Source organism: Fusarium sambucinum, chromosome II (assembly GCF_050947815.1).
Source record: "Fusarium sambucinum isolate potato_lamoka chromosome II, whole genome shotgun sequence".
Classification (NCBI taxonomy): Eukaryota; Fungi; Ascomycota; class Sordariomycetes; order Hypocreales; family Nectriaceae; genus Fusarium; species Fusarium sambucinum.
The window spans coordinates 7554419-7569221 of record NC_139293.1 but is presented as its reverse complement, the minus strand read 5'-3'; the positions used below and the strand labels follow the sequence as shown (position 1 = coordinate 7569221).

At 47.5% G+C, this 14803-nt stretch overlaps 6 protein-coding genes across 6 annotated transcripts; 3 read left to right on the top strand and 3 right to left on the bottom strand.

The window, feature by feature from the left end:
* Window positions 1–205: 205 nt before the first annotated feature.
* On the bottom strand, window positions 206–1228 carry FSST1_009420 (protein MTG1; the record flags this gene model as incomplete). The annotated part of the gene is made up of 1 exon (XM_083226391.1): window positions 206–1228. One exon carries the CDS (start codon window positions 1226–1228, stop codon window positions 206–208), a length of 1023 nt encoding a protein of 340 aa, XP_083085381.1.
* Window positions 1229–1767: 539 nt separating this feature from the next.
* Window positions 1768–3620, top strand: FSST1_009419 (uncharacterized protein; the record flags this gene model as incomplete). The annotated part of the gene is made up of 3 exons (XM_083226389.1): window positions 1768–2162; window positions 2219–2312; window positions 2361–3620. The coding sequence occupies 3 exons, from the start codon at window positions 1768–1770 to the stop codon at window positions 3618–3620; spliced, it is 1749 nt and encodes a 582-aa protein (XP_083085380.1).
* A 243-nt stretch (window positions 3621–3863) lies between these two features.
* FSST1_009418 (SDR family oxidoreductase) lies at window positions 3864–4899 on the top strand (the record flags this gene model as incomplete). Its single annotated transcript, XM_083226388.1, has 3 exons — window positions 3864–3915; window positions 3975–4564; window positions 4624–4899. 3 exons carry the CDS (start codon window positions 3864–3866, stop codon window positions 4897–4899), a joined length of 918 nt encoding a protein of 305 aa, XP_083085379.1.
* A 1102-nt stretch (window positions 4900–6001) lies between these two features.
* FSST1_009417 (uncharacterized protein) lies at window positions 6002–6703 on the bottom strand (the record flags this gene model as incomplete). The annotated part of the gene is made up of 1 exon (XM_083226387.1): window positions 6002–6703. The coding sequence occupies one exon, from the start codon at window positions 6701–6703 to the stop codon at window positions 6002–6004; it is 702 nt and encodes a 233-aa protein (XP_083085378.1).
* Window positions 6704–9592: 2889 nt separating this feature from the next.
* Window positions 9593–10905, top strand: FSST1_009416 (MDR family NADPH-dependent oxidoreductase; the record flags this gene model as incomplete). Its single annotated transcript, XM_083226386.1, has 2 exons — window positions 9593–9783; window positions 9837–10905. 2 exons carry the CDS (start codon window positions 9593–9595, stop codon window positions 10903–10905), a joined length of 1260 nt encoding a protein of 419 aa, XP_083085377.1.
* Window positions 10906–11168: 263 nt separating this feature from the next.
* FSST1_009415 (phosphatidylinositol 3-kinase VPS34) lies at window positions 11169–14077 on the bottom strand (the record flags this gene model as incomplete). Its single annotated transcript, XM_083226385.1, has 4 exons — window positions 11169–13653; window positions 13703–13822; window positions 13866–13952; window positions 14001–14077. 4 exons carry the CDS (start codon window positions 14075–14077, stop codon window positions 11169–11171), a joined length of 2769 nt encoding a protein of 922 aa, XP_083085376.1.
* Window positions 14078–14803: the final 726 nt, after the last annotated feature.

Genomic DNA, 14803 nt, shown 5'->3' with positions numbered 1-14803 from the left:
GGCTATCATTCTATATATACCCTAGCACGCCTCAAGGACTTGGTCATTGGTGCCTGCATATTTTCAGCAAGAAAGGTTATGTGGGTAAGGGACAACACGAATTTGAGTATGATGTAAGACAATATGCTTAGACAGTAGTGTACATGAAAAAAATGCCCTATTATACAGATACATTTTACAGTGATCAAGTCTTGAATTCATGAATCTAAGCACCCGCTCTTTCTTGTGCGCGTGCTTCTTTCAGCTGCTTTTTAGCCTGGTTCATGCTGAGTGGGGGATTTATCAATCGTTGTTGATGTTCCTCGATTGCTTCGTCCGTTAAATCTTCGAGCATGAACTTGCCCAGCTTCCCGGTTCTCCAATCTTTCAGGAATACGCTGGCTGCTCCATGGAAGTTGGGTGAACCCCCGGCCTTCAGTTTCCCCGTTTTTGTAGCAATGGAAGTAAGTAATTCTTCAACGCTATTTGTGGGCTTTGAATACTGCTCATAGAAGGCTGGGTCGATCTTGTTGAGGCGGTAGAGCAGGTAGTCTACCAGGACCTCTGAGGGTACCAGGCCAACCTTGATGCCTTGCACGAGCGCAATCTTTATCATGGTCTCTGGGTTATCGACGTATGGCACGAAAACACCTGGAGTATCTAACATGAATACCCCTTCACCAACACCTCTCTGCGGATCGTTGCCTTTTGTTTCCACGATGCGAACGCTCGTGCCGATCTTGCGCGTAATTCCTGGTTGCCCCCCAGTCTTGGCTGACTTTTTAGTTTTCTGCGGCAGCCCGTTACTCCGTAATGTGTTGAGCAATGAACTCTTCCCCACGTTGGGCATCCCTACGATCATGGCCCTCATTCCCGTTATTGAGTCGACTGCGCGCGCAACATCTTTGACCTTTCTAAGGAGGTCTTTTGTTGTTTTTTCGCTCTCTTTATTCCAGAGCACAAATCGATCGCCGTATAACTTGCGCAGAGCGTTGACGTACTCGGGTCTGTTGGTTGTGAGGTCGCATTTTGTGAAGACAACAATTCGCTCGCGGCCGGCAAGGGATTGTTCGAGGATGGGATTATTCGTAGTCAATGGGAGACGTAGATCGCGGCATTCGAGGATGAGATGTATATTGTTCAGTCTCTTGATCATACCAGATTGGGCTGTAGCATGATGGCCTAGGTAATATGTCTTGGGAATTGAGTTTGGTAGGCCAAATGTTTGCCGAGGAATAAATTGCGCCATTGTATCGGTTTGTTCAAGAAGGTCTCCTGAGGTCATGTGTTTTGCATGTTATCTTGAATGCGGGAGTGATGTCGAGAAACTCCAAATATTACAATGATGATAATGGGATATTCAAGGACCCTTAAAAAGAAGACGACTGGTAAATCTATAATTCAGCCTTGCTTATATGCCCCATTTTTACTCACAGCCTTGCCCCTCCGCACGTGCAGATGTACGACAGAGCTGAAAGTGACGTCACTCTACCTCTCTTCAATGCCGAACCAATTGAGTTTCTGAATTCGACCACGCGGCGACTCAAGAGACTATAAACTAAAGCATGAACTAAACATGATCGAATCGTTTCTCGTACTGACAAGGGAAGATGGCAAATAACCATTGAACGCCAAGAAATATTCCAAAGCCAAGAAAAAGCTAAGACCAGGCTTTACATCTGGGACCAGAATGATAAATTGCCTCAGAGCCCTCACTCAGAGTCAAGGGAAGATGCATCAGAACCGCCGAGTTTTGTCTTGCTGTTGTAGTCAAAGTTGACGTGAACAATGGCTAGGCCTGAGACTGAACCAGTTCAAGACTCGATTAACATCGAGAGAAGGCCAACCTTTGGATCTGCTAATACTATCACACCAAACACCAACGCTCAAGATGCAGCAGGTCCACCTAATCAAGGCAATCGATCATGCAAGTATTTCGGCAACGATGGCAAACTTCGTCCCTTTCGACTGCTAAAAGAGGACGTCATCAACCTCAAAAGTCGATACCTGTCAGATTGGCAAGTCTTTAACCAGCAGGTGGTTGCGAGTGCTGTCTACATCTTCTTCACCAATCTTCTGCCCGGCATCACCTTTGCAAGTGACTTGTACACGTTGACTGGAAAGTCGTGGGGCACTATCGAGGTTGTCTTCAGCACTGGCCTCTGCGGTCTCATATTTTCTCTGTAAGTGGCACTAATAATAAAAGGCTCAGCTGAGCTACACGCTGACAAGACTATAGTTTCTCGGGTCAACCACTGACAATTCTTGGCGTGACTGGTCCTTTCTCAGTCTTGGCCGAGAACGTTTACGAATTATGTGACAAGCATTTCCATGTAAGTTACATGAGCAGCACCAAACCAAGTCCTAACATAAACAAACAGGTCGAATTTCTGCCTGTCATGGCATGGACTCTTATCCACGCCGGGTGGATGCACTATCTCCTGGCCATCTTCAATGCCCATGACTGGACGATGCAATATGTCACCCATTTCAGCGCCGACATCTTTTCTTTGCTCAACAGTGTCATCTACTTCCACAAGGCTGCTATGGAACTAAAGCGCACCCATGCTCGAGTCTCACTCGCTGCCTTCCTCTATGCTGTCCTAGGCGCCCTAGGGACTTGTCTTCTGGCCATTTTATTGTCAACCGCAAACTCATGGAAACCCATGCTCCATCGCTACGTTCGTCTTGGTCTTACAGAGTATGCGGCTGCCATTTCCATCATCTTCTGGATTGGAATCCCATACATTGGAGAACTAGCCTCCCTGGATCATATTCGTCTTGAGGTGCAGACTAGCTTCCGGCCTACAAACCCTGACAGGGCGACATTCTTTGTTCGTTTCTGGGAGGCGCCCATCGAGTGGGTGTTCCTGTCCATGATTCCAGGTGCCATCGTTACAGTCTTGTTTTACTTCGATCATGAAATCAGTAGCATCATCTGCACTGTAGAGCGATATGGGACTAAGAAGCCAGGCGGCTATGCTTGGGATGTGGTTCTCTTGGGAACAACTACAATAATCTGCGGTATTCTCGGCATCCCTCCGGCCAACGGCCTCCTCCCTCAAGCACCTCTCCACTCCGAATCGCTGATGCACTACGTCCTCGAGAGTCCTCCTGCTGAAGAGGGTGAGCAACCAGAGTCACCCCGCCACGTTGCAAGGACCTATGAGCAGAGATACTCGCACTTCATTCAAGCTGCTCTGATTCTCATTTTTGTATCACCTCCCCTGCAGAAACTATTAGGTCTTACACAGACTTCTGTGCTAGCAGGGCTCTTTCTTTTTATGGGCTATCAGTCATTGTCTGTCAACCCTGTCCTGGAACGGGTTGTTAATCTTCTCACTGCACCATCCGATCTTCCTGAACTTCCCGCTGGTGTTACCTGGCTTGGAATCCACATGTACACCATCACTCAAATTACCATGACTGGTATTGTCTTTGGTGTGACTCTGACGGTTGCAGCTCCTGCGTTTCCACTGATCATTATTGCTTTGGTCCCTATCCGATTGTCGGTCATGAACCGGATTTGGAGTCGTGAGACATTGCGAAGGGTAGATGGGTGGGCATGCCGAGAAGGGAAACCAGAGGATGATCCGATCCCAGTAGAGATACTTGCAGATGAAGAGAAGGCCAACGCCTAACTGCATTGAAGTGTGACCGGAACAGCTCAGGTGCATCCAAGGGTGAGGAGGATACATACATAGATTTAAGTTTGACAACACACACAACACTCTGATTTGTTAGCCATCCACCGTCTTTTTATATGCTCCCCCACAAAGTCTACCACTGTTCAGGCATTTATGTTTTGGTCGTGAAAAGCAAATTTCAAGTCAATTAATTATCGCAACTCGACCGAAGCTCCGAAATCCTGAGGACTAGCTAACATGTCATCGCCTACACATGAAAAATATGCTTTCGTTACAGGCGGAGGCTCTGGTATGATTTCGCCATGATATGACAAGTATTAACCATTCTGAGACTAATTACGAGAACAGGCATCAACCTATGCTTTGTTCGCGTACTGCTCGAGAATAGATGCTCGGTTCTCATAGCAGATATCAAGCTTCGATCCGAAGCCCAAAAACTCATGGAACAACACCCATTCACAGGCGACAATGGTAAAGCTGGAGTACTATTCCAAGAGACGGACGTCGCATCCTGGCCTCAGCTGACAACTGCATGGGGAACTACCTTGGAGAAGTTTCCCAGCGTTGATATCGTCGTCGCCGGAGCGGGAATATTTGAACCTCAATGGTCTTCGTTCTGGGAAGCTCCGAAGACGGAGAGTAACCAAGACAGTGTTTCTCGGGATGATGCTGATGCTGATCCCGGACATTATGCTGTTCTGGACGTGAACTTGGTGTCTCCCATTCGGCTCAGCCAACTTGCTATTGGATACTGGACAAAGACAAAGCACAAGGGATGTCTCATACATGTCGGCAGCATAGCCGGATATGCAGCGGCCATCACAACGCCTTTGTACTTTGCCAGCAAGCACGGCTTGCACGGGTTTGTGAGATCGCTAGGAGGACTTCGAGATGAACTTGGCATCCGCGTTGGATGTATAGCTCCGGGAGCTGCAGCGGTAAGTTCATTCCATATCTACGTGTGATCTCTCGCGATGGCTGCTGATATCAGAACTAGACTCCTATATGGAGCGAAGACCCAACCAAAGCAATCATGCTAGAAGAGGATACAGTGCTCATCAGTCCCGAGGAAGTGGCACAAGGCATGTGGAAACTTGTTGTTGACCCGGAACTTGGCAACGGTACCATCCTTGAAGTGACAAAGGGTGCAACAAGAGTTGTACCTCTCTACAATGCACCGGCTCCTACTGGAGAAGGCATCATGGTACCCGGCTATGCAGCTTCCACCGCACAGATATATGAGAAGCTCAGGAATGACGGTTTGAATGTATAATCGAATGCTCGTTGCAATCGACCGTGACCTTCTACATGTTGGACCCACGTACAAGCCGCCACGACCTCAACGGTAGTTCAAATGCGTGGATAAGTAGAACACACAGATCCCTCAACAAACGGTATTTTTAGAACCAGTGACGTAGATCGCTTCGCTTGTATATTCTGGCTCCAGCTCTGTATTACGACACGCAAGCCAGCCCTGTTATCCCAAAGATCCCGAGTCAGTCTTCTGGCGCATGGATCAGACTGAGCACCGTGGATAGTCAGGATCTAGGGTCCAGTTCAGCATAGCCTCATACCTAACATCAACAAAGATTCTCTCTGGAAACCGAGCTTAGACCATCGTCTTGGCACTTTTAGGCCTCTTGAAGCTCTGTTTCCTCACACATTCGGAATTGCTGATTGAGATGACTTCTTCTTCAGAAATGAATTCGTACAACCCAAAATAGCAGACATAAACTCCCTTTTAATCTTTTGGACATTGGCTGACTAGAAGTAGCCTGGTAGCTCTTACAAACAAGGATTTCCACAAGCACGTTCTCCTGGTTGCAATAACGGAAGCCACTCGTTTGATGGTGGCAAGAAATAAATGAAAGATATTGACATGAAACCCATAAGATGATGGTACACTTGAGTGCTGTATCATAATAGCGTAGATAACTAAAGCAAGGCCAGTGAAGAAGAAAATAAATCCATAATCGCACACCGGATAAGTGAGCTCGCGAAACGAGTTGGGTATCTTGATGAGCCGTCTTCATCATACTGCACTGCTCTTGATTTCCTTCTCTTCTACATCTTCTTGTCTATCACAGACACCCTCTCCTCCAAGACAAAAGCCGAAAACATCGTCCTCGCTGTGTTGAGAGAAACGTGTTGTTCCAAAAGAAGTAATAGATCGGCTCGCGTTGCGCCGTAAAAGCTGCAGGCTCGATCGTTAATAGGAATAGGTAGGTGTAAAATGGTTGTTTGTCTTGTTGTCTCAATTTCTGGTCTTTGAATATGTAAATGGTTGAATGGGAAAAACAGGGTGGCTGACGAGCCAGAAACGGTGGTATGGAACAGGTGCGATTTAGTTCTAGGTATCCAAAAGCTTTGTCGGTCTACTTGATGTTCTTGAAAAGGTCAGAGCCCAGGCTTCCGTTGTCCTTTTGGATATCGGTTAATTCGGGTATCATGGGAGGCGGCGGGCCTGATTGCTTCTGGGGAGTCGTAGCGCGAGGAGGTTCTTCCATATACATGGTGCTGGCTCGTTTGTCGGGGAGGGGATCTCCGCTTCTCATGCGCCTGAACCAGCCGCTGGCTCTCTTGTTCTTGCGCTCGTCGAGATAGCTCGCACCGCCCTGGCTGGCTGGGCGAGCATATCCGGGTGGGGGTGACTGGACACTTGCGTTCGATGATTTCTGGCCCTCTGCATAACTGTTATTCAACATGGTCCTACTCAATAGGCGACGGATGCTGCCTTGACGGCTTGAAGCAGCTGGGCTCAGTGGAGCATCGTCGTCGGCGTTGCGCTTGGTTCCAGCGAGATTACCATTAGAAGAAGCAGTAACGCTTGGCTGCGGTGTGCTGTTGCCGACGTCCTCGGTGACACTGCTGTATGTATCCTGTGTCGACTCCTTGGGGGCTTCGTTCTTGGCTTCCTCGACGGGGGGCGGTGTCTGTGGAGGCGTTGGGACCTTCTGAACAGGTGAATCCGGAGGCGGTGGGATATTGGTGCCGTCTGTGATGCTGCCAAAATTGAGGTTGAGGGCAGGTAGCTGGAAGCGTGAGCCTCCGCTACTCTTACCAAAGAGAGACGACATTTTGGTTAATTAGGTCGTTGATTGAAGACAATACGGATCGGACGGGTTCTAGAACCTGGCAGATGGAGACTGTCGACCAAAAAATCAGAAAGGGGTTTTGGCGAGAAAGTATGTATCGAGAAGCTCCAAGAGAAAAGAATTGAGCTAGCAACAGAAAGTCTCGATAAAGTTGCAATCGACGACTGGGATGCAACAGTTGCAAAAAGATGACGAAGCAGAGTTTCAACTCCCCGCAAGAACAAGGCGACGAGAAAGGAGAGGTTTGATCAACGGCTCAACCCAGGTCAGGTCAGGTCCAGGATGTGCAGTACAGGTATCTGTGTGTATGTATGCTGTATGGATCTGTACAGTATGGAGGTGGTGGAAAATTGGAGCAAGGGTCGGGTGGCTTGTGGTTGACTGCAAGCTGCAAGGATTCGCAACGCGGCGTGGCGTGCTTTTCTGGATGCTATGATGATGGCCCTGGTCGTGGAGAGAGCAATTGATGCGACGAAAAGAAGGACAATTGCGATAGTGATGTTTAACGCTCGCAAAGGAGACACAGGATAGAATAGAGAGGAGGGTTGGTTGTTGAGAAGATGATGAGGGAGGAGAAACGTCTTTGCTGAAGAAAGAATACTCAAAAGTACAAGTACAGTTAGCTAAACTACCTAAGGTAGGTACTAACCTAACCTACTTGACCTAGGGTGCTAAGACAGGTAGAATTGGTGCAAGACGGGGTCTTGGGTCTTGGAAGGAACTGTGGGTTGAGGTAAGTGGAGAAATGCCGTGGCTGGCACTTGCACTTGCACTTGCTCTAATGGGGATACATTGGAAATACTTGCAGCTTCGCGTGCAACCCACTGTTTCCTCTTCTGGGCCTGCCCCTGAGAGACTGCAGTGAGCCCGCCCTCTCCTGGACCCTGCTGCTAGCCACGCGGGTTGGGCGCTGGGCGACTTTGGGTTCGACAAGTCCTCTTTAGAACTCGGGATGCCAATATGGGCCCCATGGGATTAGTCTCTATGGGGAATAGCGGACCAACCCGCAGGCAATGGTTTTACGAAGTACAAGTACATCTAGAGTACCTGCTTCCAACTCCAACTGCCATACAATCACTCAATGGCAATTATTAAATAATAAGGTAATACTTACCTCTGTTATACTTATTTCTAGGCAATTATAGTATTCAAAACTGTTGCGACATATATCGAGGTTGTATATACTATAGCATTGCTGATTAAAATTACAACAACGTCTAGACGCTTCATCGCCATCAAGGCCCCATTCCTTACATTCCCATTCAATGCAGGCAGCCCGGCAAGCAGGACATTCTTCTGTCGTACAGTATAGTGCTCTACTATAGATGGAAAAGTTGGCCTTTGACTTTAAGAAACAACAATAAATGACCTTAAAGTCCGGCCTAAGTAACGTAAATTGACTTGATAATTTTGTTTTCTTATGCTTCTATCAGACAACTTTTCCAACGCTGTGAGGATACTCCTAGTACTATAACGCCACAGACGTAGGCCAATGCCAAACTCAAATACCCCAGTGACGTATGTTTCAACCAGGTTGTGGACGTCTCGACAATCTGAATATATTCCAAGCGTTTCAAGATCTTAGAGATGTCTTATCTAATCCCGAGATCTTCATCTTTGCTCAGATGCAATAAACACAACTACTTCGTTAGCCCCAGTCAGTTCAGTCATGTATACTCTGGAGTACCAGAAGATATAGCCGACCATTACCAACAAGTGTTTGTTTTCTCTCCCGGTCTTTGATACCTGGAGGGGTTCCCATGGGATCTTGGACTGTTTCGGGGCTTTTCGGCAGACCATATCGTGGTCTACTCACTCAACCACATCTTCCGCCATCATTAACCACCACAAACCTCAATCGTCATCGATTATGATGAGGGACCAAGAAATTGCGTTGGCAGCGTTTCAGATATATCTATTTCCACTACTGTTGCCGTCATTGTTTCTCCAGTGTTCATGTTGTGAGCAGCGATATGCCTTGTCTTATGTTTCAAGATCATACTATACTAAGACAACCGTGATGCATTATAATAGTCCATGTCGATAATTTGAGAATTATACCGTAGTACAGAGTACTGAGCCGCACTATAATACCGGCAAAATAATTTTCTTCCGAGATGAGATTAATTTCTCCTATGTCGCCGTATAACTTGATTAAGAGCTCGGCATATTAACCTATACTATAAAAGCAGATACTTTATTAATAAAAAGAGAATGATCTGACTGGATTGCGTTTCCATAGGAGACCAGGAACAGAGTGGAAAGACGCTAAAACATGTTTCATCAATTGTTTTGCCTTTGCAGATTGAGCATTACATGATTCAAGATTTGGATGCCCTCCCTTTGGTCCGTCTAGCAAAGAGAGAAATCTGCTAGAATGGGTACACACAATTTCCTTCCCCTGATAATCGCGAGTCATAATGGACCGGATGAAATGCAAAAGTATCGTCAAGTACCTAGAGTTTTCTATAGTGATAAACTAAGACAGTGGGAATATGCAAGCCCATTCCCTTCTCAGTTACCTACTACCTATTACAGAGAAAAATGTTTTACCCAGTCTCCAAAGTCGAAACCCCCGCGTTCCACAATTGATGAAGGGATCCAATTTTCCACAATTCGATTCTAGACCCCGATATTCAGACACTCTTTATGACCCCGCTTAATCGCATTTTTTGATTGGTACATAGATTAACCCGTTGGTCGCTTGCCCGTTAACGTCATAGTCTTGTAGAGCTTTCGTCAATTTGGACTGAGCTCGGCTGAACCTGTTTCGTCAGAGGTTGATTTGAGTCGCAAAGCAACTTCAATTACGGATACTATACAAGCAATTCTTTTACAACTACAGAATAATTGTTAATTTATTCATTCATCATGGCCAGCTCACAGTGTTTGCGCCTTAGGCCGCTCGCCTCCGGGCTAACCAGACCCTCGGTAAAGCTCAGCGCTCAACATATGACAAGACTTCCCATCACTGCGGCACGATATAAGTCGGGTCCTTATGGCTACACACAAGCAAAGGCCCTTGTTTTCTCTAAGCCCGGTGAGCCTTCTGATGTCCTTGGGTGAGTAATTCATTCCTCTCAATAGGCACAACGATCTAACAGACAATTCTCAGCCTTCATACTCACTCCATCTCGCCATCCATCCCTTCAAACTCGGTTCTCGTCCGAACGCTGGCCGCTCCAATTAACCCCGCCGATATCAACACCGTCCAAGGCACATATGGTTCCAAGCCTCCCTTCACTTCTCTGATTGGAACATCTGAACCTTCTGCCATTCCTGGCAACGAAGGTGTTTTCGAGGTCGTCTCTACCGGCTCGCCCTCTTCATCGCTGCAGAAAGGCGATTGGGTTATTCCTGCCATTGGCCAGTTCGGAACCTGGAGGACACACGCCGTCGACGAGGCCGACAAGTTCATCAAGATTGATAAAGAGGGCCTGACTCCTACACAGGTTGCGACTGTCAGTGTCAACCCATCTACTGCCTACCGGATCTTGCGACATTACGGTCCCAGTGCTGGTCTTCAGGCTGGCCTGGGTATGCGCCCACTTGAGATCGGCAGCGGACAGTGGTTCATTCAAAACGGCGCCAACTCAGGTGTTGGACGAGCCGCCATCCAATTCGGTAAGCTCTGGGGTTTGAGGAGCATCAACGTTATCCGCGACCGTGATACTTCCGAGGCCACCGAGACTCTCAAGAAGGAACTCCTCGATCTCGGCGCAGATGTCGTTGTCACTGAGTCACAATTTTTATCCCGTGAGTGGAGAGACCAGCTCGCCGAGATCACCCGCAAAGGCCGTGAGGAGATTGGACTGGGTCTCAACTGCGTTGGAGGCAAGTCAGCAACCGCCATCGCCCGATCTCTTGGCAACGGCGCAACCCTGGTCTCATACGGCGGTATGGCCAAGCAACCCGTCCAATTGCCTCTTGGTCTCCTGATATTCAAGGATATCCGTTTCACTGGTTTCTGGCTGAGCCGACTGAACGAGCAGGATCCAACCGGAAGAAAACACGCAATCAACGACATCCTCCAAATTATTCGTTCAGGTCAGTTCCGCGACGTCCCTATTGAGGAAGTCAAGTGGGATTGGGAGACAGAAGAGGAGACTCTGCGCAATGCTGTGCAGCAGGGCCTTCAAGGATTCCGCAAGGGCAAGGGTGTCTTTACTTTTGGTGAGACATGAGACAAAAAAGAAAAATAGGCCAACAACGGTGTAATGATGCCTGTAAGCTCCTGGCTGGTAAAGTATGCGACGCCAAACAAAAAGCAAAAGGTGAAATGAGTACATAAGTCTCGATGTTTGATATAAACAACACTTATACTCACGTGCATATACGAACATATACAAAATCAAATTACTAGTCCATTGTCTAACCTATGCTTTAACTGCCTGTGTACCAGAACGCCCCAACTCCATCACCAGATGAGATTGTGTCATTAGGACTGCTAAGCCCGGAAAGCTTGCGCCCACTCATGCAACTTGTCAATGACAACGGGCGCATACGCTGTCAGCGTATCTTCAATAACCCGATCGAAATATCTCAGCGCCTCTTCCTCGCTCAACTCCAAATGGAAGCGCTCTCGAACCTTGAGTACTGCCTTGTCCGGCTCAAGTCTAATATCAGGGATATTAGCATCAACCATAAGACTGAAGAGATTGAGGATAAGGTTCGATGATTTGCGTAGTGCCGTGTATGACAGGAAACAGTACTGCTTGAACTGTTTGTAGTGCTCCGACTGTACGCCGCCCATACAATCCACCATTTCTTTTGAAAGCTTCATCAGCGGTGCAAAAGGTTTGGGATCTCGGCCAAGAATGAATCCAAAATCAGCGTGAAAGAAGTGGCCGTCGGGCGCAAGCAGAAGGTTCTCCAGATGACGATCACCGACACCAAGGATGTAAGTGATAACACAGTAACCAGCGCAGGACCTCACGTATGTATCCAAGGTTTCCTGTCTAACACCAAGAGGTTGCCTATCATCTGGGTTATGATATTTAAGATAAGCCAAAGCTGGGTTGTTCTTGAATTTGTTGACAATGCTTGATAAGCTTGCCGATTGCACGAATTGCGAAGCGCCAGCCGAGGTACTGGTTGCCAGAATTTTGTATGGCGACAACTTGAGATCCAGATTCTCTTTCTGCAATAACTGATCCATAAGAGTGATAATCTGGATAACAAGCTGATCTTGTCTAAGATCATCGCCTAGCTTGAAGATGATAGGATACGAGCTTCCCGTCGTTGTTTTGAATGTGCATTTGAATGGATTAAGCGATGATTTAAAAACCACTGTCTGATCTGGGATAATTCCCGTCACCAATACTGAAGGATCAAGCGGCATCGGCAAAGGAGGATCGAAGGTAAGGAGCTCATTCTTTGGGTCGGCCAAGAAATGCTTTACCTTGTCAACCTTCTTTGCAACAGATTCGTTCGACGTTTTGACTTCTTGCGCAATCCTTGAGAGTATGGCGACCAGCTCTGCTTGGCGTAGTAGAATTTTGCGCGTCTCTTGGCCGTCTGGTTGCTTTACAAGCTCAACCATAAAATCGTAAGCAACCTTTCGGTAGATGTTGCGGTTATCGACACCTTGCTCGGGACTCGGATCGTCGCACTCTACCATCAGATACCAGTGGAAATAGTTTCCCAACATGAAGTTAGCTGCCGCACGTTGGATTAGGAAGCGAGCCAACGATGAATCGTGACAGCTCTCCTCTTCTGTTTCAGTCGAGATGTGCTCATACTTGAGAGCCTGTACCAATTGCAACAGATATAGCAGTAATTCCTCGTCATCCGCTTTGCGGAGTCGCTCTACAGCGTAGGAACGAACAGCAGAGTTGTCAAAAGATGGCCCAAGAAGTTCGAGAGCATCGTCGATGTCAATAGCGGTCCAACGACCAAGTACCTGTATGGCCTGCCTTGATTCGCTCTGATCACCCCAATTGACTGATTTGACAAATTTGGTTAAAGCTCGCTTGTCTCTGGTCAAATGGTAGCGGAACTTCCAAACCAAATCAGTTTCCTCTGGGCTGAGGACATGGGTCGGAGAGTACGACATGATCAAGTTAAGCTCATCTCGAACCTTTGCATTCGGTTTCAGATCCTTGTCAAGAATACCATGTCGGTGTGAGCTTCGGAACAATCTTCTGTGCTTGGCCTCTGCAGGATTATCTCTATGCCCAGCTTCAGGATCATAAACCTTGATCAGTCGACCCCCAAGAGCTGTAGAGTGTTCGCCTAACGCATTGATACCAGGGCCATACTGAACTTGCGGCTGACGGTGGGCGATGCTGGCTTGGGAGACTGAGAGATTCTGGAGGGCCGATATAGGAGGAGGGCCATATTCGTGGTCGGCAAAAACGACAGGAAAGTCAAATCGTGGAAGCTCAACGTTCAGTAAAAATGTTGATTGGCCTGGGCGTCCATCTTTCTCCTCACCATCTTGGCCCTCCGTATCGTTCTCCCCGTTTATGGCTCGTTGCCTCTGGAGCATTTTCATGGACGATTTTGCGGCTTGTAGGCCTCGCTTTTCAAAGCTCCGGAAAACCATCTGATCCAGCCAGTCAACCCGAGGTATCTCGCCCATTTCGTGTTTCTTGAACAACGTCTCCATCCTGTCCAACTCCTCTGCATCTTTGTCCAGGGGAGGAAGTTGTCCTTTTCGAGATGTTTTCTTCTTGGCCGAAACCAGCGCAGGTGTCGTCGTATTATCATTTCCATCTGCATGTTCATGTCGGTGTACAAGACACTTCTGTCGTCCCTTCTGTGCTTGATTTTCGTCGTCGAACATAGGTAGAGTCGTGCCTCCAAAGGGAATGGCGTGGCCGATGGCCCCATCTCCGCCCACCGGCGAAAGATCCCATACTGTGATTGCCAGACATGAGTTGGCCGGTAGAGAGTCGTAAGTAATGGGCAGCTGAATCCACTCGTTCCATCTATCATCTCGATCAGCATATGGCGCCTCAAACTCTATGGGTATCATACTTTCGCTCGGATCGGAAGGGTTTGTAGGCAGTTTGAACCGGAACAGTCAAGGGCTTGGAGCCGGACCAAACCTGGACAGTAACATAGAGGTCGGAGTTGGGGCTAGCAGCTCTAGTTAGCCTGCCGCAAAGGTGGTTTAGAGATCATCAACATGGCGGCGCACCTGCTGTTGGAGCCAATGTGGCGCAAGTCTGGGCGCTCGAGAAGGGTTGAAAACTTATAAGGGGGTTCCTCGCCTTCAAGGTTCATTCTTTGCAGATGTCAGTCCAGGCTTTGGTTGTGAAGAGGCCTTTCTTACATGCGAATACTCACAGGATGATGGACATCCTTGGAACCCGCAAAGGAGAACGGGTCCATACGCCCGTACTCAGCCATGTCGCTCTATATCATTCTGTGTTCAAGATATAATGGCAGTAAAACGACGGTCAAGTCGAAGGGCAGGCTGCGCAGGTAGAAATTGGTGTCAGAAGATGTTGGAACATGGAGTAAAGGTAGGTACTGGAGAATGACGGCGTAGTTGTCGCAGAGGTACGATAAGATAAGAGGTGCCTATTAGGTACCTTACGTGCTCCACTGTTGGGGATTGTGGGGGAGGTCACATGGGGACTAGTATCACGACATCTAAGACAATATATCTACAGTCTTCCAATCCTTAACCAATTCACTTTCAAATTAAGATATATGTAACTGACAAGTTTTGGTACTCCGTCCTCATTACCAAGTTAGCATAATGCAAGTTTGCTGTTCTACTCAATTGCCAATTTGCTTGCTTCTGTTAGAAGCAGGGGCTGTTGATAAACTTTCAAGCCTGTCGATTAATCAAAAAGCTTCTTTGCATGGCTAACCGAATATACAAGTCTTTTCATGCATCAAAGTTCCTTCGTATTTTGGACGAGTCATGAGGCAGCAATGTTGAAGACGGCTCATTTCTTCGTCAATCATCACTGGTCAAATAAGTTATACAAGCAAGTACCGATGATAGGCACTAAATATATCCAACTTGGTCTTTTTGTCTCATGGAGATTGCATAAAGAAGATCTTACTGCCTATGATTTATTGGCCCCGGCAGTCATGCCTCTCTCTCTCTATCCTCGTCCCCTG